General features: G+C 40.6%; 1 protein-coding gene across 1 annotated transcript in view; it reads right to left on the bottom strand.

The window, feature by feature from the left end:
- Nucleotides 1–1,860: 1,860 nt before the first annotated feature.
- LOC138026191 (MAM and LDL-receptor class A domain-containing protein 1-like) overlaps nt 1,861–15,000 on the bottom strand; it is a 14,543-nt gene continuing 1,403 nt past the window's right edge. Inside the window, exons 2-10 of the mRNA XM_068873424.1 lie at nt 13,924–14,045; nt 12,113–12,220; nt 9,219–9,230; nt 8,261–8,404; nt 7,098–7,244; nt 6,340–6,466; nt 3,841–3,973; nt 3,219–3,302; nt 1,861–1,932 (exon numbers count right to left, since the gene is read on the bottom strand). Coding sequence (XP_068729525.1) covers nt 3,231–3,302; nt 3,841–3,973; nt 6,340–6,466; nt 7,098–7,244; nt 8,261–8,404; nt 9,219–9,230; nt 12,113–12,220; nt 13,924–14,032 — 852 coding nt within the window. The 5' untranslated portion in view covers nt 14,033–14,045 and the 3' untranslated portion in view covers nt 1,861–1,932; nt 3,219–3,230. The remainder of the gene's footprint in view (nt 1,933–3,218; nt 3,303–3,840; nt 3,974–6,339; nt 6,467–7,097; nt 7,245–8,260; nt 8,405–9,218; nt 9,231–12,112; nt 12,221–13,923; nt 14,046–15,000) is intronic.

Here is a 15,000-nt window from a genome sequence, read left to right as displayed (position 1 = left end):
ATTGTAAAGCACCAATTTTGTTACGTAACCTTTCTCTTTTGTCTGGAAAATTCTTGGAGAACGATCTAGAGACTGTTGTGGAAGTTTCTTTCCTTTGTGACCACAACTGAATTCTGGCCGGATGGATGACTTCCCAGACGTGCTTTTAAGAAACAAATGAAACAGCTGCTATTTTCTATATTTTAGACTGAGGAGGATTATGTTGATGCATCTGTCTTGATTAGACCATTAGCGAATTGTTCAGTTTAACTCGCTACCACTGTACTTCATTTCAGTTGTTCACCTAGTTTCTTCATTTTATTTATTTATCTATTTCTTTCCTGCGTATTTTTGACACCCGGTACGTACTAATATACAAATTGCTATCTTGCAACATTCATTAATTTAGTTAATGTTTAACCGACTGCTGTAACTTACGCAACCCGCTGGCGTTGACGATTTGCGGGCGGAACTGCTTTGTATATTTTGAAGAATGAGATGCTTTCTTCTTCTCTTAATTCTCAATTGAATATGAATGTGGACGCAGTCAAACACACTTGTTTTTGCGATTTTGCTTTATTCTAGTGTAACTAAGTTGACGAAACATAGAGTTTGGTTTTCAACTTGATAAAGGTAAATAACACTGTAACACTGTGAGAGCTGACTTTTGGAGCATTAGCCCAAAGTCTTTGCACCGCAGAAGGTGCTAACCCTCTACGTCATACGTCATGACGTTATAAGATCACTGGTGTTAGATGGGACGACACCGTATGTTGTGTTATAGGGCGCCCAATGTAATGCGGACGTCCTGGTAGACAAAGCAAGTTTCCATTTCTATTCAACTAAACAAAACCTAAAAGAAAATTTAATTACTATTGGACCCGGCCTGGTTTCTCACTGACCCTAATTTTCTCGCATTATCCAAGAAGATTCGTCACTTATCTTCACTGAAAATGCTACTTTCGAACAAAAGAGTTAATAAATCACTTAAGTCCCTGAAGAAGTCAGGCCGTGCCTGACGAAATATTGGTCAAACAAATAAACATATGTACATTTCGCCAATAAAAGTAGAATATAAGACTTAAAGGTAAAAGCTGTTAAAATTATGAGTGTAAACGTTAATTTCGATCAATTTGATCATCATCTGATGATGATCAAATTGATCGAAAACGTTTGGACTCATCATTTTAACAGCTTTTACCTTAAAGTTTTATAAATAAATATATATCCTCACAGCAGTACAACCAGCCTTGCATAATTATTTTGTTTTTAGCCTAAATATTATTTGCCGGTTATATCACCCAAGATCCGGCTCTTTTACTTTGTTCAGCTAGCCCTTGCATAAAAAAACTGTCCACATAAACTTTTGCAACTGGTAGGGGTTTCTGGAACCTATGGGAATTTTTTTAATACACCCAAACAGTTCAGAAGCCACATGGCCAACTTGAGGCAGGTCCTTTCGCGAGACGCAAAGCTATTTACACCCACAACGAAGGAAGAGGTGGGATAACAGATATCGATAGGGTAGAAAGGCATAAGTTATCTTCTGAAATGTAGTGGGAAATAGCATTCGGAAAATGATTAAGTGTGAAAATAAAGTTCCCTCCGAGCCGTAACATCCTGTTTCATCAGTTTCATGTAAATTGTTAAACTCGCAAAAGGCGAACTGCCGAAACAAACAACGCGACACAACTGATTGATGTAACGTTCTCTAGCACCAGTCCCTCACGACACAGGCTTATGACGTAGTGAGAATATTGGCATCAGTCACTGAATTTCGCCCACGGACTTGCTTTCAAACAGGGGCAGTTTTGCCAACTCGAAAATGACGTGATACTCGGCTATAAATTAAGTACTCTTTAAGAAACATAGGCAACTTGGTCACGTTAACAAATTTTTATTCACCCAACCATAGTGCAGCATATTCCATTCTTAAAGTCCCCTCTTTGAATGCTGAAAAGACAAATAATAGGTTAAGTGGAAGGTCGGTTTTAGCGACTGCTAGCTCGAATGCACGCGAAGTGGTGATTAACTTTTTGACATCTATTTGCAATATAAACAACATGAATAATATTGTTTTTAAAAACTAAGTTTTTAACATTAGGAACACGACAGAAAATCATTCTAGGCTGGCAAACACATTCAGTCTCATGTCAGTAGAAAGAACGACTCAGCAAAGAAATCGTTGTCATCAAGTGAGTCGACAAAATAGACGGCATTTAAAATTCATTTTCATCCATACTTCTTAAAAATAGCTTTGTTGTGTTTTCAGTCGATAATGGACGTCCAGACTTTTGAGTTAAACAATTAGAGGTGGGCGATGCCGAAATGAGCTTTTTGTTCAAAGTGGCATGCTCCGTGATCTAGCCTTTGAATTAAAGTGGGGAAGAAGATGATCCACAAAACAAAAATCACTGCTTTATTGATACATTTCGCTAGTTAGAATTAGAACAGAACTGTAAACATGGAAAAACCAGTCTGAGTGTATCATGACAAAGTTACTTTCAGCCACGCTGTTATTCATCAGACAGGTTACTGAGCAACCTCCCACGCGGTCGTTCTTAGGGAAGTCGTTCTTCACGTCCCCCCGTCCTTCACGTCCTGGCCAATCACGATCAAGTCATTGTCTAACGATGGCCAATTAATTTAGTGCTTATAAAGAAGTCCGTTATACCTGTTACGTTGTTTGCTCCAAACTTTCTAACCTCTTTTCCAGGGTCCTCTCTCTTCCTCTCGAGGGACCCTGAGAACTAGGTGAAGTCACCTTCCAGAATTCAGTAGGTAAAATTTGATTGGCTAAACTGCGGGAAAAGAATGTTGCTCTCGGGTAAGCAGGCGTTTGTGGGGAGGAGGTGAAATACAACTTCCATGGGAGGATAGTCGAACTGAGCGAACAAACCCATACATTGGGTCGTGTTCAGGGGCCGAGTGTCTAGCCGGCAGCACAGCTCCTTCGGTCCGACCTCGTTGAGCTGCGCCCTTAGTAATTCAGTCTTCGACTGTGAGAAAGGGCGATTAGAAGGCCAGGTCAGGTCAAACAGTAACCTGAATAGCCTATCAACCGGCTTGCAACGGTTCCCATCTCTATTGAAAGATTCAACCTGCTCTGAGTTCTACTGAAACCACTTCTCGATCAAATAAATCGAAAACGGTTTCTCTCTCGATTAAAACACCATCCAACCCAAAATCCCGCCAAAGTTAATTCCACAGAAGATTTTTCAGACAGGTTACTTACTTACCTTTAGATTGAGTCAGCAGGTGTCTGTAAAACTTATATCATCAAGTCCAATCGGACTTCCAGATAGACTGGCCTCAAATAATAGCTAAGAAAGAAGCAATACTATCGTTACGCAGCTTCCCAAGCTGACAAAGGCAAAAACTGGAAGAGTGTGAGAAAACGCAAAAACATCACATTAAAATCTTCAAAAAACTACTTTCTAGGGCAGCAAACCGTTCGATTGTAAAAAAAACAGTTTCCTGCTTGATTGAAAGGTCACAATGGTAATTAATACGAGGCTTGGGCAGCAAAGAGTACCCCTCACAACCATGTCACCAGTAACTACAGAACTGTACTTTTGGATGGGCGAATTTAACCCTTTCTTGAGCAATCACCCTGGCCTGGCTGGTACATCGTGTAAAGTTTGTTCCCAAAACAAAATTAAAGAGATTTGTGCAAATTCAGTGCAAAAGATGGTACCGTAACCGAAATTTTGAAATGAATTTAGAACACATGATCACGTGACCAAATACGGAAAGGTCGATCGTTTTAGCCACATTAGAGACCACGAGTGTTATCCTCTTGCTCCGCCATCCGCTGTAATGGGACTGGTCAGCTAGGAAACAACTGTTTTATAGCCTCACCTGCTTTTGTACACTGACTGTCACTGATACTTTCTCGCACTTCCACTGGGACCCTTGGTTACCACTCAGAGTTTTTATCGCTCTCCTAGGTGAACCTTTCTTGTTCTCTATTTCGTACAGAGTCAATGTGCCCCTATGACACGAAGCAAGAAAAACGACTTGGCTAACCATAAACTCGCCCGATGTGAAGGAATCTGGAATCCAACAAATGCGAGGCTTTGGACTCCGGAGTGCATTATATGGAATCCAGAATCCTCAAATTTCGATGGAATTCGGGATCCATTTCGGCAGAAACCGTGAGTTTGGAATGCGGAATCCCCGACTCGGAATCCGGGATCCACTATCCGGGATCCGGAATCCGCGGGCTGCCATCTGGAATCCGAATGCCCCCTTGATTCCTTTACACAGGGCGAATATACCAGGTGAATAAAAAGGTCAGGTATTTGGACAAGTTCTGAACGGCAATGCAAGGTGAAATACAGTAGCAATTGAGACTGGGATACTAACACCTTAGGTCACCACTGTCCAGGAACTCCGTTCCCTACTGATTGCAAACAGTGTGGTGGCTCATTATCTTATGAACCAGACAATATGAGGTAAAAGAGCGAATCTTCCATATTTGGCCTGATTCCGATGGAAATTATTTGAAATGAATTATTAATTCCGTGTCATACTGCGCGGATATTTCAAAGACGGCATCTTATTGCTCAGTTGGTGTGAATGCGGACCGCGCGGGCATGGTAACAACAGATTTAAAACGTGCGTGATAAATTTCAACTATCACGTGACACCGGGGCTCACCATCTTACCTCATACTCTCACGCTTATGAAATAATTGTGTTGATGCTGAACTCTGGAATGCTTTCTTATCATCTCAATTGTCACTTACACAGATTGTCAGTGCCTCTGCTCACAGAGGCTTTCCCATTTTTGTCTCGCTTCTCTCGTCCTTAATCTGCGAGTAAACTAGTTTTTTTTTATTTCTGTGGTCGACCAAAACCCTCTGCCGAGAACGGGCACCTCCAAATTCTTGAACTTGTCTTATAGGGAAGATATCGTTGACGTTAACTATTGTCATTAATGTGCCAACCAGAGCGTCATTGGCTGTCGAAACAAAGGGTCTTTTGTTCCTGTGGATGGCACATTTGAATAACAAAAGCAATGTTTGTAAACAGATATCTTCCCTGTACATTGGACACGAGAGGAAAACTCCCGGCCTGGCCCCTTGGCTTATGTGGTTTTCAGTTGAATTACTTCTGGATAAAATACAATTACAATTGAAACGGAAGCATAAGACGTCCGCATGGACAGTGAGCGCACGTTGTTAAAATAGGTGGCTTGAGCGACCACGACGGGAACGTCATCTCAAAATATATGTTCGCGTTTTTGCAATCACTTCCCGACTATTGCAAGATTTTTTTATGCGACAAAAGTGTGGCAGTTCCTCAAAAATGAGGCAAGTATGAAGGCGCTTCATCTAGGTGGAGAAAATGAAACTTTAACCTCAAAATGCTTACGTTCTCCATAAAACCTCAAATTTGGTCATTTCACGTCGTTGTTTTGCCGACGGTGGTAAAGAAATGGAATTGTTTTTGTCCACTCAATATGCAAATTTGTGACTTTCTTGATGCCGTCGCTGTCTTCGTTGCTAAAGCTCCCTATTGTATTCTTGCTGCAGCACCATTGCATAATTAGGAGCTCAACCACGTGACGTTTTTGAACTACCGACGGAAACCGGAAGTGAACATTTCGCGTGCCAGGAAAAGTCTCTCACAGATTTTTAAACCAATCGCTTCTGATAGTGAAATGATACTTAGAAATATAAACGTGGTAGTGTCAAGGCAAGTTAAAAAGAAAATCAGCTTCCTTCCGGTTGCCTTCTGACTCTCAAAAACGCCACGTGCTTAAGCTCCTGTTCGTGTGACGTCATAAAAACAGTTTCCGTCGTCTTTCAGTTAAACAAACGTAAGAAACAATTCCTCTCTGTCTGGTTATTTTTCCTGTTAAACAATCCTTGACTTGTACTTGACGTCATGGCTGTGTACTGAACAACAGGGAAAAAGTCTTTTGACTTTATTATTATGCAAAACGCGAGCGACATTTTGCTAGTTTTGTTTTGTACACTAACATGGCCGTCCAGGAGCCCATGAGTAGGAGCTTGCCTCCCCCATACAATCCCTATGAGTCAACCTTTGCCCGTATCTTTCTATTTTTAGAACCAACCCTTCAGCAGGAGACTCACATTTACATCAATTTACATCAATTCGGACAATTTGCGTACATTGTTTTTGCTATTTTTGTCTTCATTAGACAATGACTTTATTCTGATTGGCCATTTTAAACAGTGCGTGCAGTGCCGAACAACTCGTGGCGTTCTAAAAATAGAAAGATACGGGCAAAGGTTGACTCAAGGATATGGTGCATATGGAGGCTCCTACTCATGGGCTCCTGGACCGTCTTTTCAAGTGAGTGCAAAGCAAAAATAATGAATAATCTTACCCTTTCATGAAATAGTTGAACCTGATGCACATTCTGCCATAGTCACTTTCGTGATCTGCCAATACCAACTCAAAAGGTATCAAAAGCTTTGCTCGTCCCGATGATTTTTCGGTTACAAGAAAACCTCCTGGTGGTTGAAAAAAAGAAACAGGATGTAAGTCATTGGTCAATTTTCAATCTCGGATATTGGTTTTCTAGCGATCTGATTGACTCGCTAGATTGGACTTATGAGCTCAAATACCGTATGACAGTCTGAAGTGTTGCCAAGCTGAAAAATTTGCAGTGAGACGCGAAATTTCCAAGTATCCAACTATGATGATTTTGTTAAAGTCTTCCATTTGCGCTCGTTACATAATGTCGTGTACGGCGTGACGTAGTGACCGAGAGACGTTTCGTGCATGTATGTCATGTAGTAGACAAAGAGGAGCATGGGCAGAAAAGGGAATAAAGGAAGTATTCCTTTAAGATGATACGACAGAAATGATTTTAAGAGTCAAGCTAAATTTGAATCATTATTATTCTTGTAGGGATTTTTTTTCCATTCGTTTCACATTTAGGAGAAACAATGGTACGAAAAATACAATGTAGCCAAAAAAAATCGGTGCTTTAAAGAAACACATGGTTGACACCATGAAGGGAATAGTCACAGGGAGACCAGGATAAGAGAAATTCAAAAAGATAGCAATAAAGGCATTTCCAATGTCCTAACGTTTTACAGGGCTCCTCATCCCTAAACAGGCAAGATGGCCACTCCTTACCAGTTTCCCCTGCACCGCTGTCTGGTTCAGCTCCATTCCCACCTCTTCGCACCTTGAAGTCCGTTTCATCGTCAAAGGGCACATTGTGCCAATCGCAGGTGTCTTGATTAAATTCACAGGATCTTACCTTATCGCTTGTACCATTTACTGTAGAACAAATAACAGCAATAATAACGATCGGATGGTCAGTTGCTGGTTAATGCATTTCGAAGTTTCGATTTACCCAACCGAATTATCAAGAGTGAAAAATTCGTGGTGTCAAACCATCACGAAACGAGCAATCATACTCAATTCTAGTCTCCCACTCAGCCGTTTTTTTTGCGTGGGAGACTAAAGGTGCTTTCCTTTTGTCAGAACTGGCTTCGCCCTTGCTTGGCTTCGCCTCATGGGCTATTGACAAACAGACAAACAGTAGTATTGGTTGTTAGCTCAACCAACACCTTCTTACCAGCTATTTATAAAGGAGTTACGTGTTCCACTCTGCTAATTCGAAATTGAACTCTTTGAAAGTATTGGTTTCAGCAACACGTCGTAAGAATAGCTTAACTACATACGGATGACTAACATTCAAACCATACAGAGCTAAACTTTCATAGGAAATCTCCTTAATTTAGTACTGAAACCACTTAGGTAGGGATTTGAGAAACCGCAGTAAAAGTGGACGAGTCAGTCAGTTGCAGTGGTATGACACTTGGCTTCTTGATGAGCATGCTTTAGTTATGCTTAAAGGTAATGCGGCAATGAATCAATGTTCTTTAGGGGTGAGCGTTTATTGCCCAAAGCCGGGAAGGGTGGCGTTTGTTGCAGAGCCGAGTGTTTTAGTGGAATATACATGAACCGATGTAAGGAAATTTGACGTGAAGGTTTCAAGTCCGGGTCTTTTATGGTATCGCATGTGAAGAGGCCTCTCTAACGTTTTACATATTTAAAGAGGAAAATACATCGGCTGTACACAAGCTTGTTCAACAGAGAAACCGCTGACTTGCCAGAGATATCAAAATACCCGTAAATCCGCTGCTGTTCAGAGTGAAAGTGCATGATTAAAGACCCAGTAAAACTCTGGGTTTGCACTTTTTTTATTTCAGGATACAATAATACCAAAACCAGATGTTGGGCAATGACGTCTTTGTTACTAGAAAGGAAGAAATATTTTCTATAGGTACCACTGCAAATTCCATCGCCGCTGGCTCCACAAATACCACAGGTCTTTGCACAATTTGCTTTCATGTAGTTGTAGTATTTATGTGATGAGTCACAGTACCCACTCGTCTTCCATCTGGGACAATATCTCTTCTTGTCTTTACACACTAAACAATAATTGTAAGTGATTCAAAGTTAGAAGTAGCAGATCGGAAGTTAGCTGTATTGCTTTTGGAATGGCACCACAATGCTATTTTACAAATTTCTCTTTGATCTTATACTTCGCTTTAAAAGTTTGCTGTGTTGTAATTTCACGTTTGTATGCAAGCTACATGCATACTTTCCCATGGAAAGACGATCAAAAGGACAGGCATTGTGGAAATCAGGTTATTTAGGTCCGTAAATATGACGATAGAAACCTTTTTCAATTTTAAGTGAAGCTATGATCTTCGCAGTTATGAACGCAATTTTCGCAAATGCGTAAAGAAGCCTGAAAAATTCAGGACTTCAACGGGGTTTGAACCCGTGACCTCGCGATACCGGTGCGACACTCTAACCAACTGAGCTATGAAGCCACTGTCGTTGGGAGCTGGTCATTTGTGGGTTCCAATGTTCCCGTGAGGAATGAATCAACGATGAAATTATATAAGAAATGGATCATATCTGAACTGCGGATATATTCATACATCATTATCCGCAGTTCATATATGATCCATTTCATATATTATTTCATCGTAGAAACCTTTTTACCGATGCCGCGGCCTTGCAAATACATACCAAGAGTAAATACAAACCATGGCGCAACCAAACTCGCCTGATATGCCGAAAGGTTGCAATAAAAAGGTACTGTTCGCTTCTTACCTCATAATCCATCTAGTCTGTCGGCGTGTCCTGCTGTCCCAAATGAGATTTACACTACATTTAATTTACAGGTTTTGCTTTTCGGAAGATTACACGTAAGACAAAATTTTACTTGCTTACCCGTTGGTCCACCTTAAAAAAGAAAATGATAAATGTTGTTAATGTTTTACAGGGTTGACATCTGTTAACATTCCTTTTGTTATTAAAACTGTGTCATCCTCCAGAAGAAAGAATTCTACCCAGATGATATTTTTTGTCACCCCAATGCTCATGCCAAGTTGGTTAAATTATTCAAACTTATTGAAATCTTGTGGGGTGGGGGTCGGTACGTGGGGAGAACAGGATGTGCCTCACTATACCGTTGTAAATTTCCAGGTTAAATAGGGAGCTTAAGCAACGACAACGGCGACGGCAACGAGAACGTCATCTCAAAATATAAATTCGCGTTGTTGTAATCGCTTCGTTACTATTTCAACTTTTTTAATATGACGGGGGTGTGGTAGTTCCTCAAAAATGACGCTAGTAGGAACGGCGCTCAATTTATGGCAGAAAATGAAAATTTATCCTCAAGTAATGACGTTGTCCATAAAACCTCAAATTTGGCTGTTTCACGTTGTAGTTTTGCTGACGAGGGCAAAGAAATGGACAAAAGTGAAAAACACACGTGCAGGGCGTGCAAAGCTATTGTTTTTGCCTACCAAATATGCAAATTTGTGACGTTCTCGTTGCCTTCGCCGTTGTCGTTGCTTAAGCTCCCTAATTTCTATCCCCCAACCGCACGCACACACAGGTGTCAGTTCACAATAGACATGCTCTCCCGGGACTGACACTTTCCCCTGTTTCAAAAGGACTTCTCTCTTTTCCTTTTCTCCCGGAATTCCCTCCTGTGCTCAACCCTCCGTACCCATTCATTAGGGAGCTTACGAAACGATGACGCCGACGGCAACGACAACGCTACAAAACAATAGGTTTAGTGAGCAAAAACAATGGCTCTGGACGCTCTGCACGTGCGTTTTACATTTTGGTACATTTCTTTGCCGTCATCTCGTAAATGACGACGTGAAATGACCAAATTCAACGTTCTGTGGAGGTCGTTAGTACATGAAGATGAATTTTCAGTTCTCTCTCTACGCTTCCAACCCACTCATATCAGTTTAATTCCTCGGCAGTTACTACACATTTTTAAGGCGAAACGACATGAAATAGTTTTGTAGTGATATGAATAACGCGAACTTGTATTTTTAAATGAAGTCCTCGTAGCCGTCGTCGTCCTCGTTTCGTAAGCTCCCTACTAGGGAGTTTTAGCAAAGACGACGGCTACAGCAACGAAAACGTCAGTCCAAAATATAACTTAGCACTATCGCAAGTATTTCGCGATTAATCCGTCTTGTTCACATTGTACAATACAGGTGAACTATCCTGTAACTTGATGGGTACGAACGGTTTTAAAGTCAAAACTGAAAATGACTTTTTCAATGTTATATGCTCACGTTGTAGTCAAAACCTAAAATTTGGTGATTTCACGTTGTTGTTTTGTGGAGTACGGCAAAGAAATGCATGGATATTCGTGTTGCACGTGCAGCACGAGCATTTTTCCTTTTTCAACCAATAATATTCTTGCTTTGTGGCGTTGCCGTAGCCGTACCCGTCGTCTTTGCTAAAACTCCCTTCAAACTATCAGTTTGAGCTGTCCTAGGTGCTTCACTATGTTTCCATCTTGTTTATTTTGTACAATATGGGCGAAGCAGGCTATAACCAGAGAAAGAAAGATTCACTTCTGTTTATCCACGTTTTCGTCAAAACCTGAAAATTGGTCATTTTTACGTTGTTGTTTTGACGAATACGGGAGAGAAATGTACAAAAATGCGTGCCACACGTGCAGCAAGATCTTTTTTTCCTCTTTTAACCAATAATAGCCCGGTTTACACTACAGACAATTTTTGGCACGGGTGCCAAAAAAGAGCTCAGCAAACTTTGTTTACACTAAACCATGTTTACCGTACCAAAAATACCGTACCAAAATTTTTGGGCCCACGTAACTTCTGTTGGAGACATGCGCAGTTGATTTTGATGGGGAATGAGCCGCCATCTTGAAATGTATGCAAAAAAACCGCTAGCCTATATGAATTAAGGCTCAACCTTGGCGCGTTAAAGTGTTTACACTACTTGTTCAATCCGAACCGTGCCGCTTTTCTCAGCACCCGTACCATTTTCACCCGTGCTCGGACTACCTCGCCGAAGGTCCCAGCACGGGTAAAAATTTTGGTTCGGCACGGATGAAATTTGGTACGGACAGGTTGTTTACACAGCAAATTTTATCCGAGCCGAACCTTTTTTTTTTGGAACCTGTGCCAATTTCACCTGAGCCGTGCCAAAAATTTTCTGTAGTGTAAACCGAGCTAATATTACTGCTTTTTAGTGTTGTCGTCGCCGTAGCCGTCTTTGTTTCTTAGGCCCAGTTCAGACGTCGTGCCTCTGCCGCGTCGAACTAAATTCAGGAATTAAGTTCGACAAAAGCACGCCAGAAGCACGGCGTCTGAATCAAACTTTTGAATTAAGTTCGGCAAGCAATTAAGTTCGACAAGCTCTGCCGTGCTACACGACTTTGGCACGGCATTGATTCAAACGTCGTGCTTGTGTCGCGCCAAACAAAATTCATAAATTATGTTAATGTATTTGACGAGATTGAGTTCCCACGGGGAGTTAGGAGAAGAATTGTTACGAGACATCAGTAAAGCCTGAATTTGGTTCGACTTTGGCACGGCGTCTGAATCAGAGTTGTTTCCCTACCGTGCTACAGTCGAACCAAATTGCAATTAAGTTCGGCACGGCAGAAGCACGACGTCTGAACTGGGCCTTTTACTCCCTAATTAAAAAGAGAGGCAGAGTCTCACACAAGTAAGTCGATGCGTATCAGATAACATATTGCGAAGTGCAGTTGCACAATAATATTATTATAGGTTCAAGTCCAGTTCAAGCCTGTTTTTTCTGGCTTTAAATCACTGAGTACTTACTGCAGTAGCCGCATTTGCTTGCGCAATTTTTCTTCATGAAAAGCTCATATTCTTTACAATAACTTGAGGGCCACGCTTCGCAGTGAACACTTATGTCTTGGCAGCCACCTTTGTAAAAAGTCAATTTATAACAAGTAAGGAAGTTGAGCAGACGAACCACGAATCTGGTTTTGTTTGAAAAAAAAAATCAGACGGTATATGGTATTTGCTTACGACTCTCACATGCGATTATCTTACGCCACGTCTTCACCCAAAATCCGGTCATGTATAAAATCAGAACTAAGGCCCCCTTATGACAGACATAAAAGCCCTTTAGATCGGAGAACTAGGACGACTACGAATACGAATTGTGCGTATGGTATGGGATTTTATTGCAGTGGTACAGTAGCAGACAACCAGTTTTCGACCCAAATTTTACTTGACTTATGCAAGCGCAGTAAGGTGTTCAGTGGATTCGTTTCTTGTAGGCATCTGCGCTACAGGCCACATCGCTAAGACGTCAAGACAGGAGCCGATTTACCAGGCGGAACTCAAGGAATGTACGAAAATGGAAAAAAAACTCTCGCGTTTTAATTTGCGCTGTTACAGAACTAAGAACACCTTCAGTTGCAGACCCTTGCACGCATTGATCGTCAAAAGAAATTGAAGGTTCTGTTGTTCTTGCATTTGTCGTTTTCATTTAGGAAAAAACTAAATATACCAGTTCAGTGCGTCGATATCCGCTTTATTTTTAAAAATGTGATTTCTGCATTTCGCAGTTTTACTGTCTTTCGTTGAGAAATGGTTAATTGACTTTTAGCTGGTACGAATGAGCCATAAGTCGTCGCTGTTGTATATTTAGCTGTGAGATGTTTGACCGTACGGAAAGCGGCCAATCACAAATGATACGTTTCAAAATCGTAGTAATGAATACCTCTAAAGCCAATATACATTATAATTATTGATTCATTCGTACCTTGTATATCCATAAAATACATAAGTTGAAATCAGCAACGAGGAACTCATAAGGTTAAGCGATTGCTCTAATGCCAATAAACGTGCTTATTATTTTAGAAAGTGTATGTAGGAAAGAGGAATCTAAGGGATGTAAGATTTCAATTCATAGGATCCTAATGAATTCAAACTATAATAACACGTATTAATGATAAATTTCATGAGGCAAGAAAATATAATACTCTTATTCAGTAATCTTACTTTGCCTCTTTTCTCGAATCTTAACCTCATCTCTGCCTGAAACGATTCCAAAAAAAAAAATTGTCATATTTAGGGTGCACTAAGGGACTGTGAATAAGTTGTATTTACTCGGGAGTTAACGGGCGAGAGTTTTAGCTCCACTCTAATTTTGACAAGGCTTCGTATGGGAAGTTGTGATGTCGGTAACGAACTGGTTTTTTAAAAAATTGAAAGGATACCCCACGCGAAAAGGCGATTCATGGATCTTGGGGTGGTTTGTGGGAATTTCCCGTTTTAGTGCAAATGCCTTTGACAGAGGTTTTAAAGTTTCATCAGATTCAATCCTTTCTCGTCACATTTGAATATTATAGCTATAGCTCAACAAATATGGTACAAGGATCGTTGAAAGTCATCTTGAGCTCTTCTAAAGTGTGATGATTGACGCAGTAAAAAACAACGCGAAGGAAACAATAGGTTTAACCACCTACTTGAACGGTCTGCGGGTTTTGAAGGTTTTCAAGTCATTAGAACTTATTATACGTTGAAAAACGACGATGTACTTGTCAATCTGCCCTATCACTTTGTTCCTGCTACTCGGGGCGCTTCTTTTCATTTGAAAAGGAACTTTTACGGCTTACTTGCAAAATCACCCAAGAGAATTTCTTCAGGTTTCTCATCAGCATACGACGAAGAGGCTTGGACAAAACTAGTCAAGGCGCACACGAGAGGGAGCCAGCGAAATCCCATTCTGTTGGCCAAACTGAAAGACAAACGGTGTGCACAAGTGATTCACCAACCTTTTCGTCAAAAGTACAGGCGTGTTTGCAACACCTGAGCTAACTCACTGACAAAACACTTATATTTGTGCATAGAAGGGAACGAAATTTAATGGGGAGCTTTTGTGTACTATGGTAAAAGGGGTTATTTCAGCATGATTTTTGTTTGTCAAGGCTAAAATGGAATTGTAAAAACTTGTCTATTGGTCAATGATAGTTATACACCTGAACTGAAATGACAACATATTGGGAGGAAGAAATTAGAATCGAACAAGTCTGACTTAAGTCCCAGGGTCGTAACGAGGATGGAATATGGGATCAGGGATCACAGCCCTGAGATTTGGAATCACAACGCGTGGGGTCGGGATCAGCAGTATTTTTTATGGAATCAGGGATCAGGCATCAAATTTTTGCGGGTTCAGGGATCAGAGTTCTTATCATTTGTGGGATCAGGGATCAAAATTTTGGGAAAGAATATGGGGTCAGTTAGGTAAGAAATGTGCCTGAGTGAATTTGTTTTTTTAATTTTTTCATTACATTTATTTTCTGACATTCACAAAACATTTATTGTTGGTTTTCTAGAGTGCTTATTCTCAAAACTTTGGAGTCACATATGACCAAATTTCTCTCTTGAAAAAGGCAAATAAAAACAATAGGAAAATATTTAAGAACATACTAATAACATATACCCATTTTGCTACATGAATTTGCGATGAATAGGTTTATCAGTCAATAATATAATGCCTCCAAAATAAGTCACTGATCCGAGTTCCCTCTTGTTGCAGTCGTAACGTTCACGCAAAGCTATTGCTGACAATTTTTTTTTTATAGGAATAACACCGTAACTCAACCGCACGATCATTCTTCAGGCTTGCTTAACTTGAACTCATCTAACTGCAATGATCTTTCCATCGTTCAACTAATCGGTATGAATGTAGT

This window comes from Montipora capricornis, chromosome 2 (assembly GCF_036669925.1).
Source record: "Montipora capricornis isolate CH-2021 chromosome 2, ASM3666992v2, whole genome shotgun sequence".
In the NCBI taxonomy this organism is placed as follows: domain Eukaryota; kingdom Metazoa; phylum Cnidaria; class Anthozoa; order Scleractinia; family Acroporidae; genus Montipora; species Montipora capricornis.
The sequence above is the reverse complement of the archived record's forward strand: the minus strand, read 5'-3'. Positions and strand labels throughout refer to the sequence as shown.